This window comes from Cucurbita pepo, chromosome 4 (genome assembly GCF_057944985.1).
Source record: "Cucurbita pepo subsp. pepo isolate OVF chromosome 4, ASM5794498v1, whole genome shotgun sequence".
Lineage (NCBI taxonomy): Eukaryota > Viridiplantae > Streptophyta > Magnoliopsida > Cucurbitales > Cucurbitaceae > Cucurbita > Cucurbita pepo.
In genome coordinates this window covers 11366123-11384832 of record NC_141801.1, presented here as the reverse complement: position 1 = coordinate 11384832, position 18710 = coordinate 11366123, and the positions used below count along the sequence as shown (strand labels likewise).

General features: G+C 36.1%; 2 protein-coding genes and 1 long non-coding RNA gene across 5 annotated transcripts; 1 reads left to right on the top strand and 2 right to left on the bottom strand.

The window, feature by feature from the left end:
• Positions 1-380: 380 nt before the first annotated feature.
• On the bottom strand, positions 381-4108 carry LOC111793732 (uncharacterized). The gene is made up of 2 exons (XR_015420587.1): positions 3934-4108; positions 381-2640 (listed from the first exon to the last, which is right to left on the bottom strand). It is a non-coding gene; the product is annotated as an uncharacterized LOC111793732 (long non-coding RNA).
• A 3208-nt stretch (positions 4109-7316) lies between these two features.
• On the top strand, positions 7317-11282 carry LOC111792975 (putative galactinol--sucrose galactosyltransferase 6). Of its 2 annotated transcripts, XM_023674614.2 has the most exons (6): positions 7317-7409; positions 7522-7570; positions 7693-9086; positions 9197-9406; positions 10043-10177; positions 10420-11282. In XM_023674614.2, the coding sequence occupies exons 3-6, from the start codon at positions 7765-7767 to the stop codon at positions 11036-11038; spliced, it is 2286 nt and encodes a 761-aa protein (XP_023530382.1). In that variant the 5' UTR covers positions 7317-7409; positions 7522-7570; positions 7693-7764; the 3' UTR covers positions 11039-11282. The 2 variants fall into 2 exon arrangements, with proteins under 2 accessions (XP_023530382.1, XP_023530380.2); XM_023674612.2 differs by lacking the exon at positions 7317-7409 and having other exon boundaries at positions 7515-7570.
• Positions 11283-11711: 429 nt separating this feature from the next.
• LOC111793585 (zinc finger BED domain-containing protein DAYSLEEPER) lies at positions 11712-15651 on the bottom strand. 2 transcript variants are annotated; one of them, XM_023675536.2, is made up of 2 exons: positions 15375-15651; positions 11712-14117 (listed from the first exon to the last, which is right to left on the bottom strand). In XM_023675536.2, exon 2 carries the CDS (start codon positions 14094-14096, stop codon positions 11955-11957), a length of 2142 nt encoding a protein of 713 aa, XP_023531304.1. In that variant the 5' UTR covers positions 14097-14117; positions 15375-15651; the 3' UTR covers positions 11712-11954. The 2 variants fall into 2 exon arrangements, with proteins under 2 accessions (XP_023531304.1, XP_023531303.1); XM_023675535.2 differs by lacking the exon at positions 15375-15651 and adding an exon at positions 14643-14795.
• Between the last annotated feature and the right edge of the window lie 3059 nt (positions 15652-18710).

Genomic DNA, 18710 nt, shown 5'->3' with positions numbered 1-18710 from the left:
TGAATCTGCAAAGTTTCTTATATTTATAAATTTTTACCATCAACACTCTTACTAATGTCATATTTAAGATAACGATATCGTTATCGAGTTCTCTCCGATCTTCGTAAATTTTAATGAAGAATTTCGTGGAAACAGAAATTAAAAAAATGGCGGGCGGGCTGGAATGGAGATGGAAAAGCTATCTCTACCTCGTCCCGCCCTATGACCATTCAAATTTACGAATTTTCTATTTAATTCATCGTTAAATTTTGGTAAATTAATAAATAGGGGATCAAATTTAATTTTCATTTCAGTCTTGAGCTAAAACTTGGTTGAATCTACAATTGATGATTGAGTAATTAATTAAGTTTCATTACAAAAACCAATTAATTAACAAGAGAGGCACAGAAATGGTAATATAAAATTAATTTTGTTCTGTACATTCATTATCTGCGAATGCGGGGTCAAACACTAAACATGTAGTAAATAATTACCAAGCATGCCGTAAAAGACAGGATACTTATGTCAGCAGCTATTATACGAAGCGAATGCTAACTGAGAAAGGCAATCCATTTACAAAATTGCTTAGTTTGTGTGCTTTTGCCATTAGATTTGGTCTTTAGGAGTTTGGGTGCCCTGTCTCTCCTCTGAATCATTACCCACTCTAGAGAGTCCTGTGCTCGTTTTATTACAGGGCATTGTTCAACAGCCAACAAGCCTGCAACCATATAACAGTTCACGCCCATCACTGTGCGATCCCACATCGGTTTGACAGGCAAACAAACGCTCTTATAGGAATGCGAAAACCTCTCCTTAAAAGACGCGTTATAAAACTGTGAGGCTGACGATAATATGTAACGGTCCAAAACGAACCATATCCGGTAGATTTAGCTATTACAAACTATCTCTTTTGAAGTTTTGATTGAGGCATCTGCTTAACAAGCCAAATCCTCAGTGAAACTGATACTTGAGGAATTCTCAAGCTGCAATATGTTCACAGAAGTATAAAACGGCTTCCAAACTTGGACAGCAGATTCAAGCTCAAACTTTTCCAGTGGAGAGCCACACAAGTTTTTAAAAGAGCATACAACAAAAGGATTAGGAGAGGAGATGGCATATGCCATTCACCCCTGCCGTCTCTGACTTGGTTTTCAACGGGAAAAAATTCCTGCTCTCCATCAAACCCTTTGCTATTGCAATCCATGTCTCTAGGTTATTTGAACACTGTTTTTATACATAATTTAATAGCTGCAAGAAGAGTATCTGGAGGTATAAATGAAGAAAATTCAATTTCAAAATATTCGTGCATTTCCTTTGGAATGCAATCTGTCGAAACATATTGTCAAAGAAAACCGTACTGCAACTAAAGCGTACATTACAACTGAATAAAAAAGAGGTGATACCTTGTCCATGTGAGATATTACCAAGAACTTGTGCATAGCTGATGTGATTGACTGATTGGACTCCGTCTATTTCCTTGAAGTCCAATTAAATATCATAAGTGTGAGATCCTACGTCAGTTGGAGAATGAAACGAAACATTTCTTATAAGGGTGTTTAACCTCTCCCTAGTAGATGTATTTTAAAACCATAAGGCTGAAGGTAATACGTAACTGGTCAAAGTGGACAATATTTGCTAGTGGTGAGCTTGGACTAATACAAAATTGTGAGATTCAGAGGAATGAAACATACTTTATAAGGGTGTGGAAACTTCTCTTTAACAGACGCGTTTTAAAATCGTGAAACTAACAGCTATACGTAACGAACTAAAGTAGATAATATCTGCTAGTAGTGCGTTCTAACTCGTTGGTGACAGCAAGGGAAGGATAGCAGGATGCAAATGATGCTGAATAGGCAAATCAGCACTTACATGTTAAGACAGATCTTAAAAACCATAAAATTTTCCTCAAACTATACAATACATCATCATAATTAGCAGACAGCTTTTTCTAGCTCTAATTGGACTTCTTCTAAGACAGATTTAAATGACCTTTGGCATGCATCATATGGGAAAATCCTATTCTCATTGCTGCAGGATTCCATTGTGTTCAAAGCAATAGAAACAGTTCAAACATTCAAGGCAATAGAAACAGATCAATGAGTACCTTGGACAAAACTAGCGGAGGAGATATTGTGAACCTGCTTTATGATTAATGATACAATATATTGAACAAAGTACAGTGCAATGTGTTCATAGTGATTCCGTGAACTCATTTTGTTCATACTTGAGAAGATACCCTATAATGATAATGGTAGGCGCAAGATAAACCACCCATTCAATTCACTCATTCCTTAACAGAGGAACGCTTCCAGGAAATCAGCCTATTGAAAGCAAGTAAGTAATAGGCCCAAAAATTATAGTTAAATCAACTACGTGATACTCGCAATCTCGATAAACAGCTGAACCGAGTTTAAATAAGAGGGAAAAAGAACTGCAACTCAGTAACTCGAAGAAAGCAGTCAACCAATGAAAAGTATGAATCGAAGTAATCCTTACATTTCTATGTCTAAGATTGCGCTGCGGCCTCGATTGAAGTATGATTAGCATTAGAAACCTGTTGGAGTTGTAAATGAGTTGAGTAGACAAGTGGCTGTTTGCTTTAACTCCAGAAACAATTCAGCGTATTAATTTCTTCGACACGGTTTCAGATGACGGACATTGCTGCAAAATGAAGAACGGTGGATAAAAGAAGATACTCAGTTGAAAGAGGAAGAAGAAAAGAATGAAATCCCGAAATTTCGCGCCAAAACGCGTCCGAATGGCCCGATGGCGGGAATACAATTGATATACTTCGGTTCAATTTGGTCATTTGTCACGTGTTTTAAAAATATTTTTAAATATAAAAAAAAAAAATATTAACATTCCTTAACTTTTTTATGAAAAAAATAAAAAAAATTATTACCATAATTTTTATCCATAAAATTTTGAAAATAACATTAGGACGTTTAACTTTTATAGAAAAGTAAAAAAAAAAAAAATGTATTACTATCAATATACATATAAAAATCGGCTATCTACACTTTACTACACTTTACTTTATAGATTGTCTATAAGCTTTTTAATTTTTTTTTCTACAAGTTTACGTATATTAAAGTGCAAAATAGGGATATACAATGAAATCGACAACTCAAACCGACCCAACCTGAAGCATCGGTGTTGAGCTGGGTTAGATAGGTTATAATGTAAGGTTAGATTTTGTTTTATAGGGAGCAAATGGGTCGGGTCTACTGCAAGTTTAGTATGCTTAAGACCAGTGTGTCCCAATCCGAATTGAAAAAAAAAAATATATATATATATATATATATATATATATATAACCACTTGTCACAATCGCACTTTTGATGGTAGCGGACTTGCGATTGTGCGGCACTCGCTTTCCAACGACAAGTGAGTTAAGCCAATTCGTTATTGCATCACCTACGGTCAAACGACTTATGCTCAAGCCTCTGGCTTCGATTTTAAGATAAGGTTTTAGAAAACGAGGGCAGAGAGAAATTTTCGAAAAATAGATTTTTGGAAGAGACGTTATATAAGCCAACAAGAGAGAAATAACAACGGCTCACAGTATATAACTTTGGGTAAGGAGAAGTTGATATATATATATATATATATATATATATATATATATATATATAAAAGTTGTCTTGTTGTCTGCTATCGTGCCACTTCGCAAAATCACAAGCCATATCTTCTCACTATATCTTCGGTTTGTGAGGCAGGTAAATTTACTTACACCAGCAATCCTGTATATGTCTATAGTTTAGCTCATCGTCATCTACCCCACCAGTCGAAAGTTGTCTTTTTTTAATATGCAATAACAACAATTTTTGTCGTTTAAAAATTTTCTTAAAAAAATTAAACTCGAAAATAGAGGATTGAATTACCCGTCGTCTAATTAACTCCCCTTGATCCAAAAAATTTATTCAACCCAATTTGAACAAGACATAGACATACCTGTTGGATGACTCACGATTATGGTGGATTCCCATCAGCACAAAAGGCTTTTGGGCAGCAAATAAAAGGTTCCCGCCGGAGACTTCGCGGCCGACGGCCGCCACCAAAAGTGTGATAATGGGCTGGAAGGCCCAGGGTTGAGTAGTGGGCCTTTTTTGTTAGCTTTTCAGCCCACTACCCGACAACCGAGTCTTAGGAAAGGTACGATGGTCCGCAATATAAAGTCTTAAGACGGAAAGTACTTTTTACTTTTTCAAAAAAATGGTTGAGTAATTCACTCACTGTTAACCACTTGTCACCCACTTGTCTGAGAGTGGGACCCACACTTTGAACATTTTTTTTTAACTGCCGACGGACCAACTTCCTTTAACCCAAGAAACGTCACCGTTCCATCACCATTGGCTTAGCCTTACCCCTCACCTTCGGCTTTTCTTCGCTTCCAAGTTCAACCATCCTTCAAAAAATTACTGTTTTAACCATGCCCTAGTGAAAAAGAAAAAGTAAAGTATTGAAAATTACTGTTACCTAACCATTGATTTTTTTCAGAGAGATTAGGTGAGTGAATGATATTTTCTAAAAAGTAAATATTTGTTAATCAAATTTATAACTATTTATTTACCTTAAAAATTTAATGATGATTGATACAACCAAATTTTAGAGCATTGTTCACAAGAATATAATTCAACTAACATAAAATACGTGTCATAGATATATGAGATTTAATCTTATATTTCATATGCATAAGAAAATAAGAGTATTGGTTTTATTTGAAAATAAAATAAAACTATAAATATTCAGAAATGGTAAAAAGTATATTCCCATAATATGCTTCCCATCATTAAAATCTAGAATTAAATAACTATGTGAATAAAATAATGTTAGAATTTCATATAAATAAATAAATAATATTTTTATTTTATTTAATTACTTCTATAAAATTATTTAATTAACGTTAGTTAGATTATTTTTATTAAGTCAAAATTATTAAATAACTGTAACTTTAAGTATATCATAAACAACCTACCTTAAATTTTAGAGTATTGAATTTATTTAACCATGAATATTAATAATTATTATCAAATAAATAATTTCAATAAAACTGTGCCAACTTGTAATAGCAAATAATTAGTATGGCATGTTATATCTAAAAAATTAGATATAATTGATTTATTTCACTTTTTCCAACCTAAAATATATCTATTATAATTTATTGTCTTCTCCTTTCGTTTCTGTTATATATTAAATATTTGATAGATAAAAATAATTTTTATATATTGGAAAATAAAATAAAAAATAAATAACTAAAAATGATTTGATAAAACCAAAGACAAAATACAAATAATAGAAGAAAGAGTTATAAAATAGAGGAAAACAATGTTAAAACACAAATAATTGAAAGAAAAAAAAATCATATTTAAAAAGGAATAAAAAACATTAAAAAAAAAATAGAAAAGTGAAAAATAAAAGTTGAGAAAAAAAAAAAAATTAACGAATAATAATAAAAAAACAAATAATTTAAAAAACTTTCATAAAATTCATGATTTGGCTGTAGTTTTTTCAAACAAGTTATTAAAAAATCTCTTTTATTGACACGACAGTTTATGTTTTTTTAGTTAAATGAAATGACTTTTCATATTATTCCTTTACTTAAAAATATAAATCTTCCTAATTTTTTTTTAAATAATTATATCGAAAACATAGGGACAGAAAGGAAATTTTAATTTTTTCAATAATTTTTTAATAATAAAAAAGTTGCATTTAAAAATAAAATCGTAATCTCAATAAATAGATAAACAAACATTTAAATTATTCGAATTTAATATTTAAAACGTGACCAATTTTCACTTGAATTGTTAAATATTTTTTTAATTTATAGTTTTTAATTAACAACTCAAGTTTATAATTTGATAATTTTTTTTCGCTTTTAAGTTAATCATCACTTACTCTACAAACTAAAATTGAATTTTGGTTTACATTAAAAAAAATCAATCATTCATAATTTTGTTGGAAGGTGATCCAAGTCATTTTGATTTAGACAATTATTAATATTATAAATTCAATCGTCTAACTTTTTTCACTGTCTATAAATAATTTTATTATCTAGCCGACATCGAAAGAGACCAAAAACATTTTATATAAAACATACATCACAATCATATAGTCACCCAATTAATTTAAAATTATTTAAAATGTTCAATTATTTGTAACTCTATAAAATAAACTCTTCAGTTTAGTCTTATTGTACAAATATGCACTAGCATAACTAGTATTTAATATTAAAAAAATTAAAATAAGTACAAAAATTTCCAACCACAATTAGCCGTGCACGTGTGAGCAACCACGTGCATGGACCACGCATGAATTTTATAAATTAGGTAGTGGCCATTTGGCTCATAAACCGTGGCTGCTTAGTCATATGCATTTTCACCTTATTATATATAAAAATTAGAAAATTTTCACCTTATTATATGAAAATATTTTATTGGTTTGTTAAATGTCACAGTCACTTTTCTGTTGCTTAGATGAAAATAAAGGAAAAAACAATGGCTATTTTTTAATTTGATAATTACCCAACTCGTATACTCCCATAGAAACTACGACATATGTGACAAAGTTTGGTGTCGGCCTGTTTTTTGGAATATTTTTTTAAAAATTATTACATTTTTTTTTTTACTTTTTCACTCTAAATTTTATTTTTTATTTAGCTAATAAATTCAAATTTATAATCTCTTAATCAAATATATAATTAAATTTGTCTTTCATGTTATTTAAAAAATAATAATAAATAATTTACGTATTTTTGTTTGAAATTTAAATTAGTTTTAAAGAAAATTTTCTGATGAGTAAAATATCTTAAATGACCTGTGACGTGGTAATCACGAATGGCAATACGATCTACGGTCATAATTTTGTCAAAAAAAGACGACAAAAATTGAGTATGTGGAGACAGGTCAGCACATTTAATTATTGCACATGGATAACGATTAACACGACAGTAAAATACACTAATTGGCTCAACCAAGCACATAGTAACACGTGTGAGAGGCCGTTAGTTAAATTCAGAATCCCACGTTCTTAGCTTAATCCACGTGTCGTGATTCGCGTATGGTTTGACGGAAATACCTGTGAACCCCCAGTGACTTTAGCGGATTGTGTTCTAAAGGATCCAGATCTTCTATTGGAGAAACATGGATCAACGTGGCTTTCTCATCGGCCGTTGAAGTGACCGATTAACCAGGGCGGATATTTCTGTGCCGTTGGATGACTCTGTAAAAAAGAATAAACGTAAGCTCATTGGAAGACGAAAAGGTTTAGAACAAGAAGGACGTCGCTAGCCATGGCGTTAAATCGTTCGTTGTTTAATTCGCCATTTCTCACTATAAATACGTCTCGTTTCTTTCGTTTATCTGCATTCCCGTCGTTGATTTCTTCTGATTTCAGTTTGCTGAGAGTAAGGAAGAACGACTCTGCTTCTGGTATTATATTTTCCGTATTTTCTTCTGTTTCTGTTTGTTTCGATGTTTGTTTCCGGAGAAAATCGTGTCTCTCAAACTGATGATGATTTTTCCATTTGTTTTCATATCTTAGAATTTGCACATCTTCGAGGCGCCGGCGATTGTCGGTGGAAGCATTCAAGGTAAACTAATTAAATGAACTCTGAACTAATTTGGATATGGATAAACGAATTTAAGTCTCTATTTTCGGATTTCTCATACCATCTGTAATCTGATATTGGACGGTACAAATCTGAAAATGTAGAAACGCGAGGCGAATAATCAAACTAGAAACTCGAACGAAAAAGAACTAGAAGGAGATTTATTAACAGGAGTAATGACGATCAAACCGGCTATCCGGATCTCCGACCGGAAGCTCATCGTGAAAGACCGGACGATCCTGACGGGAGTACCGGATAATGTAATCGCGACGTCCGGTTCGTCGTCCGGACCGGTAGAAGGAGTATTCCTTGGGGCGGTTTTTGAGGAGGAGCAGAGTCGTCAGGTGGTTCCGTTGGGAACCTTACGGGATGTCCGGTTCATGGCATGTTTCCGGTTCAAGTTGTGGTGGATGGCCCAGAAAATGGGCGACAAAGGGAAGGAGATTCCATTAGAGACGCAATTTCTGTTACTGGAGACGAAGGATGGGTCCCACCTCGAATCGGACGATGGAAACGAAGAGAATCAGATCATATACACAGTTTTTCTCCCTCTGATCGAAGGTTCGTTCCGTGCCTGTCTTCAAGGCAACGGACAGGACGAGCTCGAGCTTTGCCTAGAAAGTGGTGATGCAGACACCAAAGCGTCGTCGTTTACGCACTCATTGTTCATCCACGCCGGAACCGATCCGTTTGACGCGATCGCCGACGCGGTCAGAGCCGTTAAACTCCACCTCAAGACTTTTCGATTGCGGCAAGAGAAGAAACTGCCTGCAATAATTGACTATTTCGGTTGGTGTACATGGGACGCCTTCTACCAGGAGGTTACTCAAGACGGCGTCGAAGCGGGACTGGAGTCTCTCTCCTCCAGCGATACGCCGCCGAAGTTCGTCATTATCGACGACGGTTGGCAATCGGTGGGCGGTGATCCGCAGGAGGAGAACGAGGAAGAAGGGGAAACAAAGCCGAAGCAGCCGCCATTGCAGAGACTGACGGGAATCAGAGAGAACTCGAAGTTCCAGAACAAGGAGAATCCGACGGAAGGGATCAAGAACATCGCGAAGATCGCCAAGAACAAGTACGGACTGAAGTATGTGTACGTATGGCACGCGATTACCGGGTATTGGGGAGGACTTCGCACAGGCGTTAAGGATATGGAGGACTACGGATCGTTGATGCAGTATCCAAACGTATCGAAAGGCGTTACTGAGAATGAGCCAACATGGAAAAACGACGCATTGGCTCTGCAAGGATTGGGGTTGGTGAACCCTAAGAACATTTTCAAATTTTACAATGAACTCCATAGTTATCTCGCCTCCGCCGGAATCGACGGAGTCAAAGTGGACGTACAGTGCATATTGGAGACTCTAGGCGCTGGGTTCGGTGGCCGAGTGGAGTTGACTCGGCAGTATCACCAGGCTCTGGACGCGTCGGTGGCCAAAAATTTTGCAGACAACGACATCATTGCGTGTATGAGCCACAATACAGATGCACTTTACTGGTTAGTAAACAGAAACTCTCAATTTCTTGTTGAAATTTTGTTTCGATTTGCTTAAGATTTGGGCAAAATGTAGTGAAACGTCTTTGGTTTGTGGTTGCGTTTAATTTCAGTGCGAAACAGACGGCGGTTGTGAGAGCTTCCGATGATTTCTACCCGCGAGATCCGGTGTCCCACACGATCCACATCGCAGCAGTGGCTTACAACAGCGTTTTTCTTGGGGAGATTATGCAGCCTGATTGGGACATGTTCCATTCCCTTCATCCCGCCGCCGAGTACCACGCTTCCGCTAGGGCCATTAGCGGTGGCCCTGTTTATGTCAGGTTAGACCATCACTCGTCTTTGGTCAATTTGTTCAATTTATTGAGATTTGAAGTTAAGTATACTTTCTTTCTGCCGCAAATTCTTTTCATGAGTTCATAAATTTCTTAGGTTTTGAGGAGATCCATGAAGTAGTGAAGTTGGTGTCTCACTGGTTAAGCCAAAACATACTTTACAATTTGTTAAATCATTATAATCTTGTCAAACTTTTAATCTAGAAAAGGATCCCTGCTTAAAAGTGCTCGAGTTGAGCTAACCAATATGAGTTAATAATAGGAATCATATCTATATTAAACACAAGGACCATTTAAGTGGTAAAGTTAGACATAATCTTTTGGGGAGCTTTATCATGACGAATCTATTACATTCGAATCTATTACATTCTTTAATAAAGTTTAGAGATGTTGGACACGAACTTATAAAATTTGAGGTAGCATTATTGATACGGCAGAATCGATAAAGCATCGATTATATTCTTCATTTGTCAAAGTTTGACTATGCATTTGTTGGAAAAAAACCAAAAATAAAAAAGCTTAGGTAACTATTTGAACTTTTTTATGTGCAAAACTATAAAGTTCAGGATCGAATTTAAACTTTCAAACATGTTAATCTTGATTTTACTTGCTTTTTGCCATCAGTGATGCCCCGGGGAAGCACAATTTCGAGCTTCTAAAGAAACTAGTGTTGCCTGATGGCTCGGTGCTCAGAGCACGCTTGCCCGGGCGGCCAACGAGGGACTGTTTATTCTCAGATCCAGCACGAGACGGCGTTAGGTGAGTGTTTTTGTTTTGGATTTGACTTCCTCTCTTTCCCCCTTCACTTTATGGGAATGGAACCCACAATTTCATGGTGTTTGGTGGCTGTTTTTATGCCTTCGAGATAATGATGTTGGCGGCTTTAGAATGTATTAAGAGAAAAAAAAAGTAGGGATATCATTCAATAGTTTGTTCTTTTCTTCGCTTTTTGCGGCATTTTCTCACCAGAATTTGACTTTGGTCTTTCGTACCACTTTCAGCTTGCTAAAGATATGGAATTTGAACAAGCACACTGGCGTCATCGGCATCTACAATTGCCAAGGGGCCGCCTGGAACAGCCAAGAAAGAAGGAACACTTTCCACGACACCAACTCCGACGCCATCTCTGGTTACGTCAAAGGACGTGATGTTCATCACATTTCTGAAGCCGCAGCGGATCCGGGCTGGAATGGCGACTGCGCCTTCTACTGCTACCGCTCCGGCGACCTCATCAATCTACCTTACAATTCAGCACTCCCCGTTTCTCTTAAAGTCCTTGAGTTCGACATCTTCACCATTACACCGATCAAGCTTTTGGCCCCTGGCTTCAGTTTCGCTCCCATTGGACTCATTGATATGTTCAACGCCGGTGGTGCAATTGAAGGGTTGAAATACGAAGTAAAAGGTGGGGCTGAGGAGGTTGACGGCGGAATTGTTCACTTGGAAGTGAAAGGGCGTGGGCGGTTTGGAGCGTACTCGTCGGCAAAGCCACGGCGGTGCACGGTGGATTCAAGCGTTGTTGAATTTGGTTATGATTCTGAGTCCGGTTTGGTGACTTTCGGAATTGACAAAATGCCTGAAGGCGAACTCAAAGTTCACGACGTTAAAATAGAGTTATGAATATTTTCGCTGTATTGTTTTGTTACCGATCGTATCATTGGCAGCCGGTTATAGGATTCCTTTCGACCATGACAAAACTCTGCCGTCTGCCTCTGTTTTGGGATGGAGTCGTGAAGTATTTGGTGCCGAATTGATTCTAAATAACTTTCTTATGTTATTTTATCAATAATTAGACAACTTTGGGAACCTTTTTCCTTAAAATAATAGAAATATTAAGTTACTAACGGGATACTATTTAAGTGAACTAGTTTTCTTAATTGCTCTCTCTTTATCCATGGGCCACATTTTTTATTAACAGCAATCCTGACCTAAACATAATCGAACATGAAGAACCTTTCTAGTGCCTCAAACGATGGGATTCTTGAGTTATATTGCTTATATTGATCCAAAAAAGAAAAGGTAGGTGTGGGTACAGCTAATCCGTGAACGGCAAGTGATCATCGAACTGATGTGATAGGTTTTCTGTATCATCATTTGTTCCTCCAAAAAAAGATCAACTAAATTCATCCTAGACCATGGTGAGATGTAATATAATATCATAATATCATAATTATGGAGGTCGAAATTCAAACATGGTGAGATGTAAAAACGTTTTTTTTTTAACTCCATGTCCCGTAGTTCGACATATGAATTCCATAAGACGCCAAATGAGAAATGTATGAAGCATGTGATATACATATAAGACAACATTAGCTCAATAATTTACGGCAATTCTTGAACAAGGTGTACCGAACGATTCCTAGAAAGTAGTACATATGATCACAGAGTTAAAACTATTTTCTAGAATCTAGTTTCAAGGATGAATTACAATTGCCTTAAATGGTACAAGAACTGTTAACCTAATACCAAAGTAGAACCTAAAGAGAGATGTCACATAGCAACTTATGAACAAAAGCTAAACAGACCTAAACAAAGACTAATATTCCATTCTTACCAGGGCATTAGACACTTCGGTTAATCCAGACTGCATCCAGTCCTTGGAACATATCATCGCTTCCACCGTCTCGGGACGCAAGGAGCTTCGATACGGATCCAATTTCTTCCTTTTGGTTATAAATACAGAGTCGGGAGGAAGTGAAGAAACTGGAATAGACAAGATATCACGAGCCATCTTTGAAAGAGTAGGATACTTGAACTTGTTCAATTTCCACCATCCCAATAGATCGAAATCTTGCACACGGGGTAACAAAGAATCTTCCAAATACCGATCGAGCTCTGATTTCGTTTGATGGCTAGTCGTCTCCATGATGTAGACATCAAAATCTGTAAATCCATTGTCTGACAGAAGATTTCCCTGGGAATCTTCTGCCTTCATATTACCATCAGCACCTCCATCTTCGGCATAGGTTGGGGTTAAGGGTAGAGGCAGTGCCACATACTCATCAAAGAGCTCATGAATTCCATCATCAACAACCTTAATGTATGCAGGAGCTTCTTCACCATAGACTTTGGTGAAACTAAACTCAACAAGCTTCATCTTGAACCGTGGATCCATCACTACAGCAGCTGCCAAGACTAAGCTACAATCTTTCCAATATTTATCAAACTTTTCAAGCATCCTTTTACTAAGGTTGCTTATGAAGGGATCCTCACTCGTTACTGCCCGAGACAACTCCGAATGAATTCTCCACACTTCATGAAAGACGGTTATAGCAGTTGGGTGAGTTGTGGTGGTAAGGATGTTTGCTGCATCAAAAAGAAGTTTCAGGTATGTGCAGAGAATTTCAACCAACTTCCAATCTTCCATTGATGGAGCTTCCTTATAATCAGGATCAGAGGTACCCAAACAAGAAAATACTTCTTTCATCTCTGAAGCAGCCACCAACATATGATAGGTTGTATTCCATTGCATTTGATCATCAAGGGAGAGATTTCTCTCACTTGGCACTTGAAGTTGTTGCCTTAGCTCTAAAAACTTTTCCTCGTGAGAATCGGAGGTTGTCACGTATTTCACGCTATCCCGAATTTTCCTTATTGTATTTTCTCCTGCATCTAATACATCTTTTGCAATGTCGCTTAAAGTCCAGGCAATACAACTTCCAACCAAAAATTGACCATTGAGAATAAGGGGGTTCTTAATGGCAACTAGGAGCCTGAGATTGTCAAGGGCAGCTTCATTCTGTAGATTAAACGTAAGAGAGAATAACTTCCCATCTAATCTCCAATCAGAGAGACATACAGCAACGGCATGGCTAAGTGCATTAGGTGATTCTGGATATTGTTCCATTACAACATTCAAAACCCGTCTATGCAACTTCCATTCACTGTCAATAAAACTACCCATAATAAACACGTAACCTACTGATCGACTAGAACTCCACATATCAAGGGTAAGGCATATACGTCCCGGGATAGCTTCTATAAACTTACTTAGATTTTGTTTCTCCATTAAATAAGTTCCAACACAATCCCCTTGAACAGTGTTGAAGCTCAACATGTTGAATCGAGGCTGAAGGTTTTTGACAAATGATACAAATCCAGAATCCTCAACCATATGAAGTGGATAGTCATGCATGATGACCATCCGGGCAATGTCTTGACGGCAACGATCCTGATCAAACATAACATAAGGCGAGCTAGAAGTTCGATACCGTCTTTTTGGTGTATCACTAACAGTCCCTTTTGAAGGTGGGGTATATGTAGCCACCAACTGATTCTTATCCTGACCACGCAAAAGTGCAGTACAAGTTCCTTTAGCAATGTGCCTCTTCAAATGGCTAGTGCCTGCAACTTTCGATCCTGTACTATATGCAAAGCTTTGCTTGCATTGTTTACAGTACGCCCGCCTGCAATCAGCACTCACAGACTCTATAGTGAAGTGTTCCCAGACAATAGACTTCTTCTTCCTCCTCTTGTTAGGCTGTACTTCGACTAAAGCGAGCTCATTATGTTCATCTGGTGATCCCAGCTTGTCTGTATCGGGAGTCTCCATTAATTCATCTTCATGAGTTATCATGTTTTCACCATTTGGAGTTGTCATATTATGGTCTTCATCATGATGAACCAACACGATCTCTTTGCCCGGAGTTGCCATGTTTTCTTCATCAGGAGTTGCCATTTCGTATGGGAAGACAATTTCCTGTGCAGCAAAGTAAACATAAATAAATAAATAAACATCGAATGCACTCATTCTTAAAGCAGAAATATGGGTATTTGAACAAGTTAAAATGATACCATATATGTTTAACACGAGTCATGGATCAAATTGCATGGCCAACAAAATTTGCTTGCCAAGAAAACTCGTATCTAAGTAGGTGGGCACAATGCATTCCCTCCAACCCATTTATTATTACATTACCCTTATCAAATGAATTAAATAGGGTGGTAAGAACAATATAAACTAGACACAGCCAATGAAGCATCGAAGGCATAATCGATAGAATCCCACTCTGAAGTCCGAGCGAGTGGAATAATACGCTATTTCAATAGACAAAGCAAATCAAATCAATCGAGACGACAACAAAATAAACCATGTGCCCATTTGTCACGTTAGGAAGTCGGATTCGAACCCAGGTCCGAACGAAACAAGCGCAGGCAGAGTTGAATTGGCTACATTAGTAAGACGGACTCGAACCCAAAAAAACAAAAGTAAAGGCAAAAATACCATTTTCCCAAACCCAGAAAGCATAGGGAAGCGAAGAAGATCCGTCTCAATAGTCATATCAATCAGATTTGTGAAAGTCCCCAAAGCCCAACCGGCAAGCTCAGTTTTAGAGGCGGCTTGAGAGAGAGAGGTCTTTAAAAAAAAGGGTTAAACAAGAAACAAATCCCAACTCCAACCCGAATAATGGGCTTAGCCCGGGCCCACTAAAGAAAATCGGGTCAAATTATTATGAAAAGACATTCGGCCCACCTAGAGCCACTTTCACAATTCAAACTTGAGAGATTTCACCCGAATCACGGTAGTCCACATGGAGGAACCGTGAGGCTAAAATGGGTAATAACAAAAAAATATATCTAAGATGGGCTAGGAAGTAGTAGTCGAAAAGAGACGAGTTTTCAGATCTAGGGTTTGAAGAAGATTTGGGCATTTCAAGCCCAGCTACCCAGGTTTTAATGGAAAAACCCACCAAACACTGAATTTTGAACACAGAATTACCGAATACAAAACCTCATTTCCGGACCAACAAATAACAGAAGAAGAAACGAAGACTTCCACCTTAATTGTTTCCCATCCCGAAATCACCAGAAACAAAAACAAAACAACACAACACAATTCCGAAACTAACAACTCCAGAAAACGAAATTCCATCAAACTGAAAGTGAATACAGGCAAGGAAAACAGGAAAATTCTTCATCGATTACAAAATCGTCAGAAACAGAGCTCGGATTTTACCCGTGGTTTCGAATGAGATCCACGAACAGAGACCCGAGCTGGTCTGGTCTAGCCCTGGCTTGACTTTCCGGTCCGGCAAGCGATGGAGCCTGGAAATAAGCACCGAACTAGAGAGAAAGAGAGAGAATCGGAGATTGGGCTTCAAAACTAACCCGAGAAAGCTAATTGGACCTTAGTTTTTAGCAGAGGGACTCAGTTTCGTAGATAAGGATTCGGAGAAGACTTTCCTTCTTTTCTTTTTTTTTTTTTTAATTTTGGGTTTTTTTTTCTTCTTATGAGTACTGGACTTCGCGGCAGGTCCATCGGCCTTAATTTAATTATTCTATTTTTCTTTTTTTAATAAAATATTGTTGAATTAATTGATTTTTGGGCCATTTTTTATTTTTCCTAACTGGACCAGAAAGCCCACAACTCTCTACCTCAGGGTCCATAAACACAAAGGCCCACCAAATATTATGGACTACATAGAAGTGGGCTCAACTTGGGCTGGGCCCGATTTAGAACCGAACCGATCCAAGTCTTCTGCTCTTCTTCTCTGTGCATTTCTTCCTTCTCCCATTATTCTTGTGTAAAAAATAAAAAAAATTCAAAAATTCAGATAAATAGTAAGTAGATAGAAGAGGAAAAAGAAGGGAAGACGACAATAACGTCGGTGACTCACAGCAGAGACAACGATGATAGATGGCGACGGCGATGGTAGACGATGGGGACCATCCATAGGAGAGAGAAGCGATATCAAAATTCAGAGCAGTTTTTTGTATTTTGTTACCGTTGGAATGGTTGCATTTTTTTTTTTTTTGTCGTGTGATTTCAAAAAACTCGTGTTAACCCTGACAAGACATTATGCAATGATATAAGATAAATTCTCCCAACCTAGTGTAACACGTTGGGATAACTTAGAGCGGTATATGCTATGTGTCGTCGTCGTAGCTTATTTATGACAATGCTACGAGTGCCCCGACACTAGTATAGTCTTTCGTATATGTATATAAAATAAAAATGGAATGAATTAATTGTCAGCAGCCGCAGAGAGCACTATGATCTCCATTCAAAATTAAAGCTGAAGAGTGTGTGTCCTCCATGGGCGTCGTGATCTCATTTTGTCAAGAACCAAAAAGAAAGCCGAGAAAAAAGGAATTTTTTCTTCTTCTTTTTTTTTTTTTTTTTTTAATTCTTTTTTCTTTTTATTGGTTAAATATAAAAATAATTCAACGGTTGTTATGCATGTGTGTTCGGTAGACAGTGTCAGTGATGTATAATTATATATATATACATACATGCATTTCCATGCAACCGTCCCCACACTTTCACACGTGCGCACCCACAACCCTCCAATCACCTCTCTTCTTACCCTTTCTCTATTAAAAAATACTTACATAAATATTTTTAATTTAATTTGTTTATTCGAAATAATTAAAATAAAATTTTTGTATTATGACGCAAATTACTCCCCAAACAGAAATTATATTTATCAAGAGTTTTAATTTTCCCACCAACCATAAAAGCATCAGCTTAATTAATTTTGTCGTGGACAAAGTCAAACGTTAGGATTTTTTTCGTTTTTGGACAGCACAATGTAGCCTATTTTATTAAATGTACTGAGCACTAAATTGAAATCAATAAATGAAATAACAAAAAAAAAAAAAAAAAAACGTCTATTCCTCTATATTCCTAGAGATTTGCCGATGTGTCTTCCATAAAATAAATAAATAAATATTTGCATTATAATAATATCTTAATATTAAAAAAGAATTAAAATTTTATTGTACTCCATAATTCTTTCTTTTTTTTTTTTCAAATATTTTTATGTTAATAGATATTCATTAGATCTAAAATTAATTTTAATTAAAATTCGCGAGTCAACTAATAATTTTTTTTTACGGAAACATATTAGAGAAATAAATTGATATGTTTATGATAATTTAAAATTTTAATTATTATAATTATTAATTTATGGTTTTTTTTCGTAATGACGCAATTATTACGGAGATAAAGTGCCAAAAAAAAGAAAATGGAAATGAAGGGTGAATATTAATTAGTTTAAATTGGAAAAAAAAAAAAAAACAAGATTAATAAGGTGGGATGGAAGAGTTATTAGCTGTCCATGTCCATCACCAACCACTCCAAGGAAAGAAAGCTTTTTAAAAATAATAATAATGATAAATAATTAATATTATTATTTTAATTATTTGGTTATAAATTAAAGGGGTCCATTATTAAAAGAAAAAAGAAAGGGGGGAGTTGAATAATGGCGGTGACATCAAATCAAACAAAACATTTACAAAGGCATGCGATTAGCTACACACAATATTAGAGTGGACTAAGTTAGTGTTGGCCAGCTACCAGCTGCCACCTAATTTCATTTTAATGCAATCCCACCACTAACCTCTAACGTTTCTTTCATCTTTCTCTTTCACCTTTTTATTATTTGTTTTTTCATTTTTACAAAACTATAATTTCTATAATACAAAAAATAACGACGAAAGATTATTTAAGGATGTTTAATGATACGACACCTGATTAAAAAAGGAAATGAATAAATGGATATCACATCAAAATGAAAACGATCTTAATGATAGAATGAGTAGAAAACTTAAGCATTTTGTTTTGAGCAATTCTATGTTGGATGATATCTCTAAAAATATATATGATACATATAAGTAGAGACAAAAATGTTTTACTCGTATATATGGCACCAATTAATGGCATGTATCAATTTGATATAATTGGTTATTATAATGAATTTGTGACACTTTTTTTTAAATATGATAGGGAGTTTTTATTTCTTTCTTTCGTATTAAAAAATATTAAAGTGGGAGTGAACCATTCATCCTTAACAATGATTTATATCTTAATTAATGAGTTATACTCGACTTAGAATAAAATTATAAATTTGTAATCTGTAGATCGAAAATTAAAAGATAATATATACACTAAAGATGAAGATAATTGATACGGTAATAGGTGGGTTTGTTAGCATGTAATGTTTATAAAGTAATATTTTTGGTTTTGTATTATTTGAAAAATGGTGATTAATTTATATAAGTGGTCCGAAGAGCGACAAAGAGAGCTCCGTTCCTGGAAAGACGGGGGTGTACTGTCACACGCACACATGTTCCCACTGTGGGGTCGACCCCATGTGATTCCCTCCACCACTCCCCTTTCATTTTCATTTTCATCCCTTTATTTTTCCGTATTTACTCCCCCACCCATGCTTCTTCAAATTCATCAATCACGCGCACTCCCCCACTCTCCTAAGGGATTATATTTTAGTATCGTTTAATCATGATTCGTTCTCACTCACATAATTTATTGATTAAGTCACCGACAAGTAAC

Bases quoted from the DNA above. Each gene is read 5' to 3' on its own strand.
- LOC111792975 (XM_023674614.2), top strand. From the start codon at position 7,765: ATGACGATCAAACCGGCTATCCGGATCTCCGACCGGAAGCTCATCGTG. The intron at 9,087-9,196 runs GTTAGTAAACAG...GTTTAATTTCAG, and splicing joins AATACAGATGCACTTTACTG to TGCGAAACAGACGGCGGTTG. The intron at 9,407-10,042 runs GTTAGACCATCA...TTTTGCCATCAG, and splicing joins GGTGGCCCTGTTTATGTCAG to TGATGCCCCGGGGAAGCACA.
- LOC111793585 (XM_023675535.2), bottom strand. From the start codon at position 14,699: ATGACTATTGAGACGGATCTTCTTCGCTTCCCTATGCTTTCTGGGTTT. The intron at 14,118-14,642 runs GTATTTTTGCCT...TTTGCTGCACAG, and splicing joins TTTCTGGGTTTGGGAAAATG to GAAATTGTCTTCCCATACGA.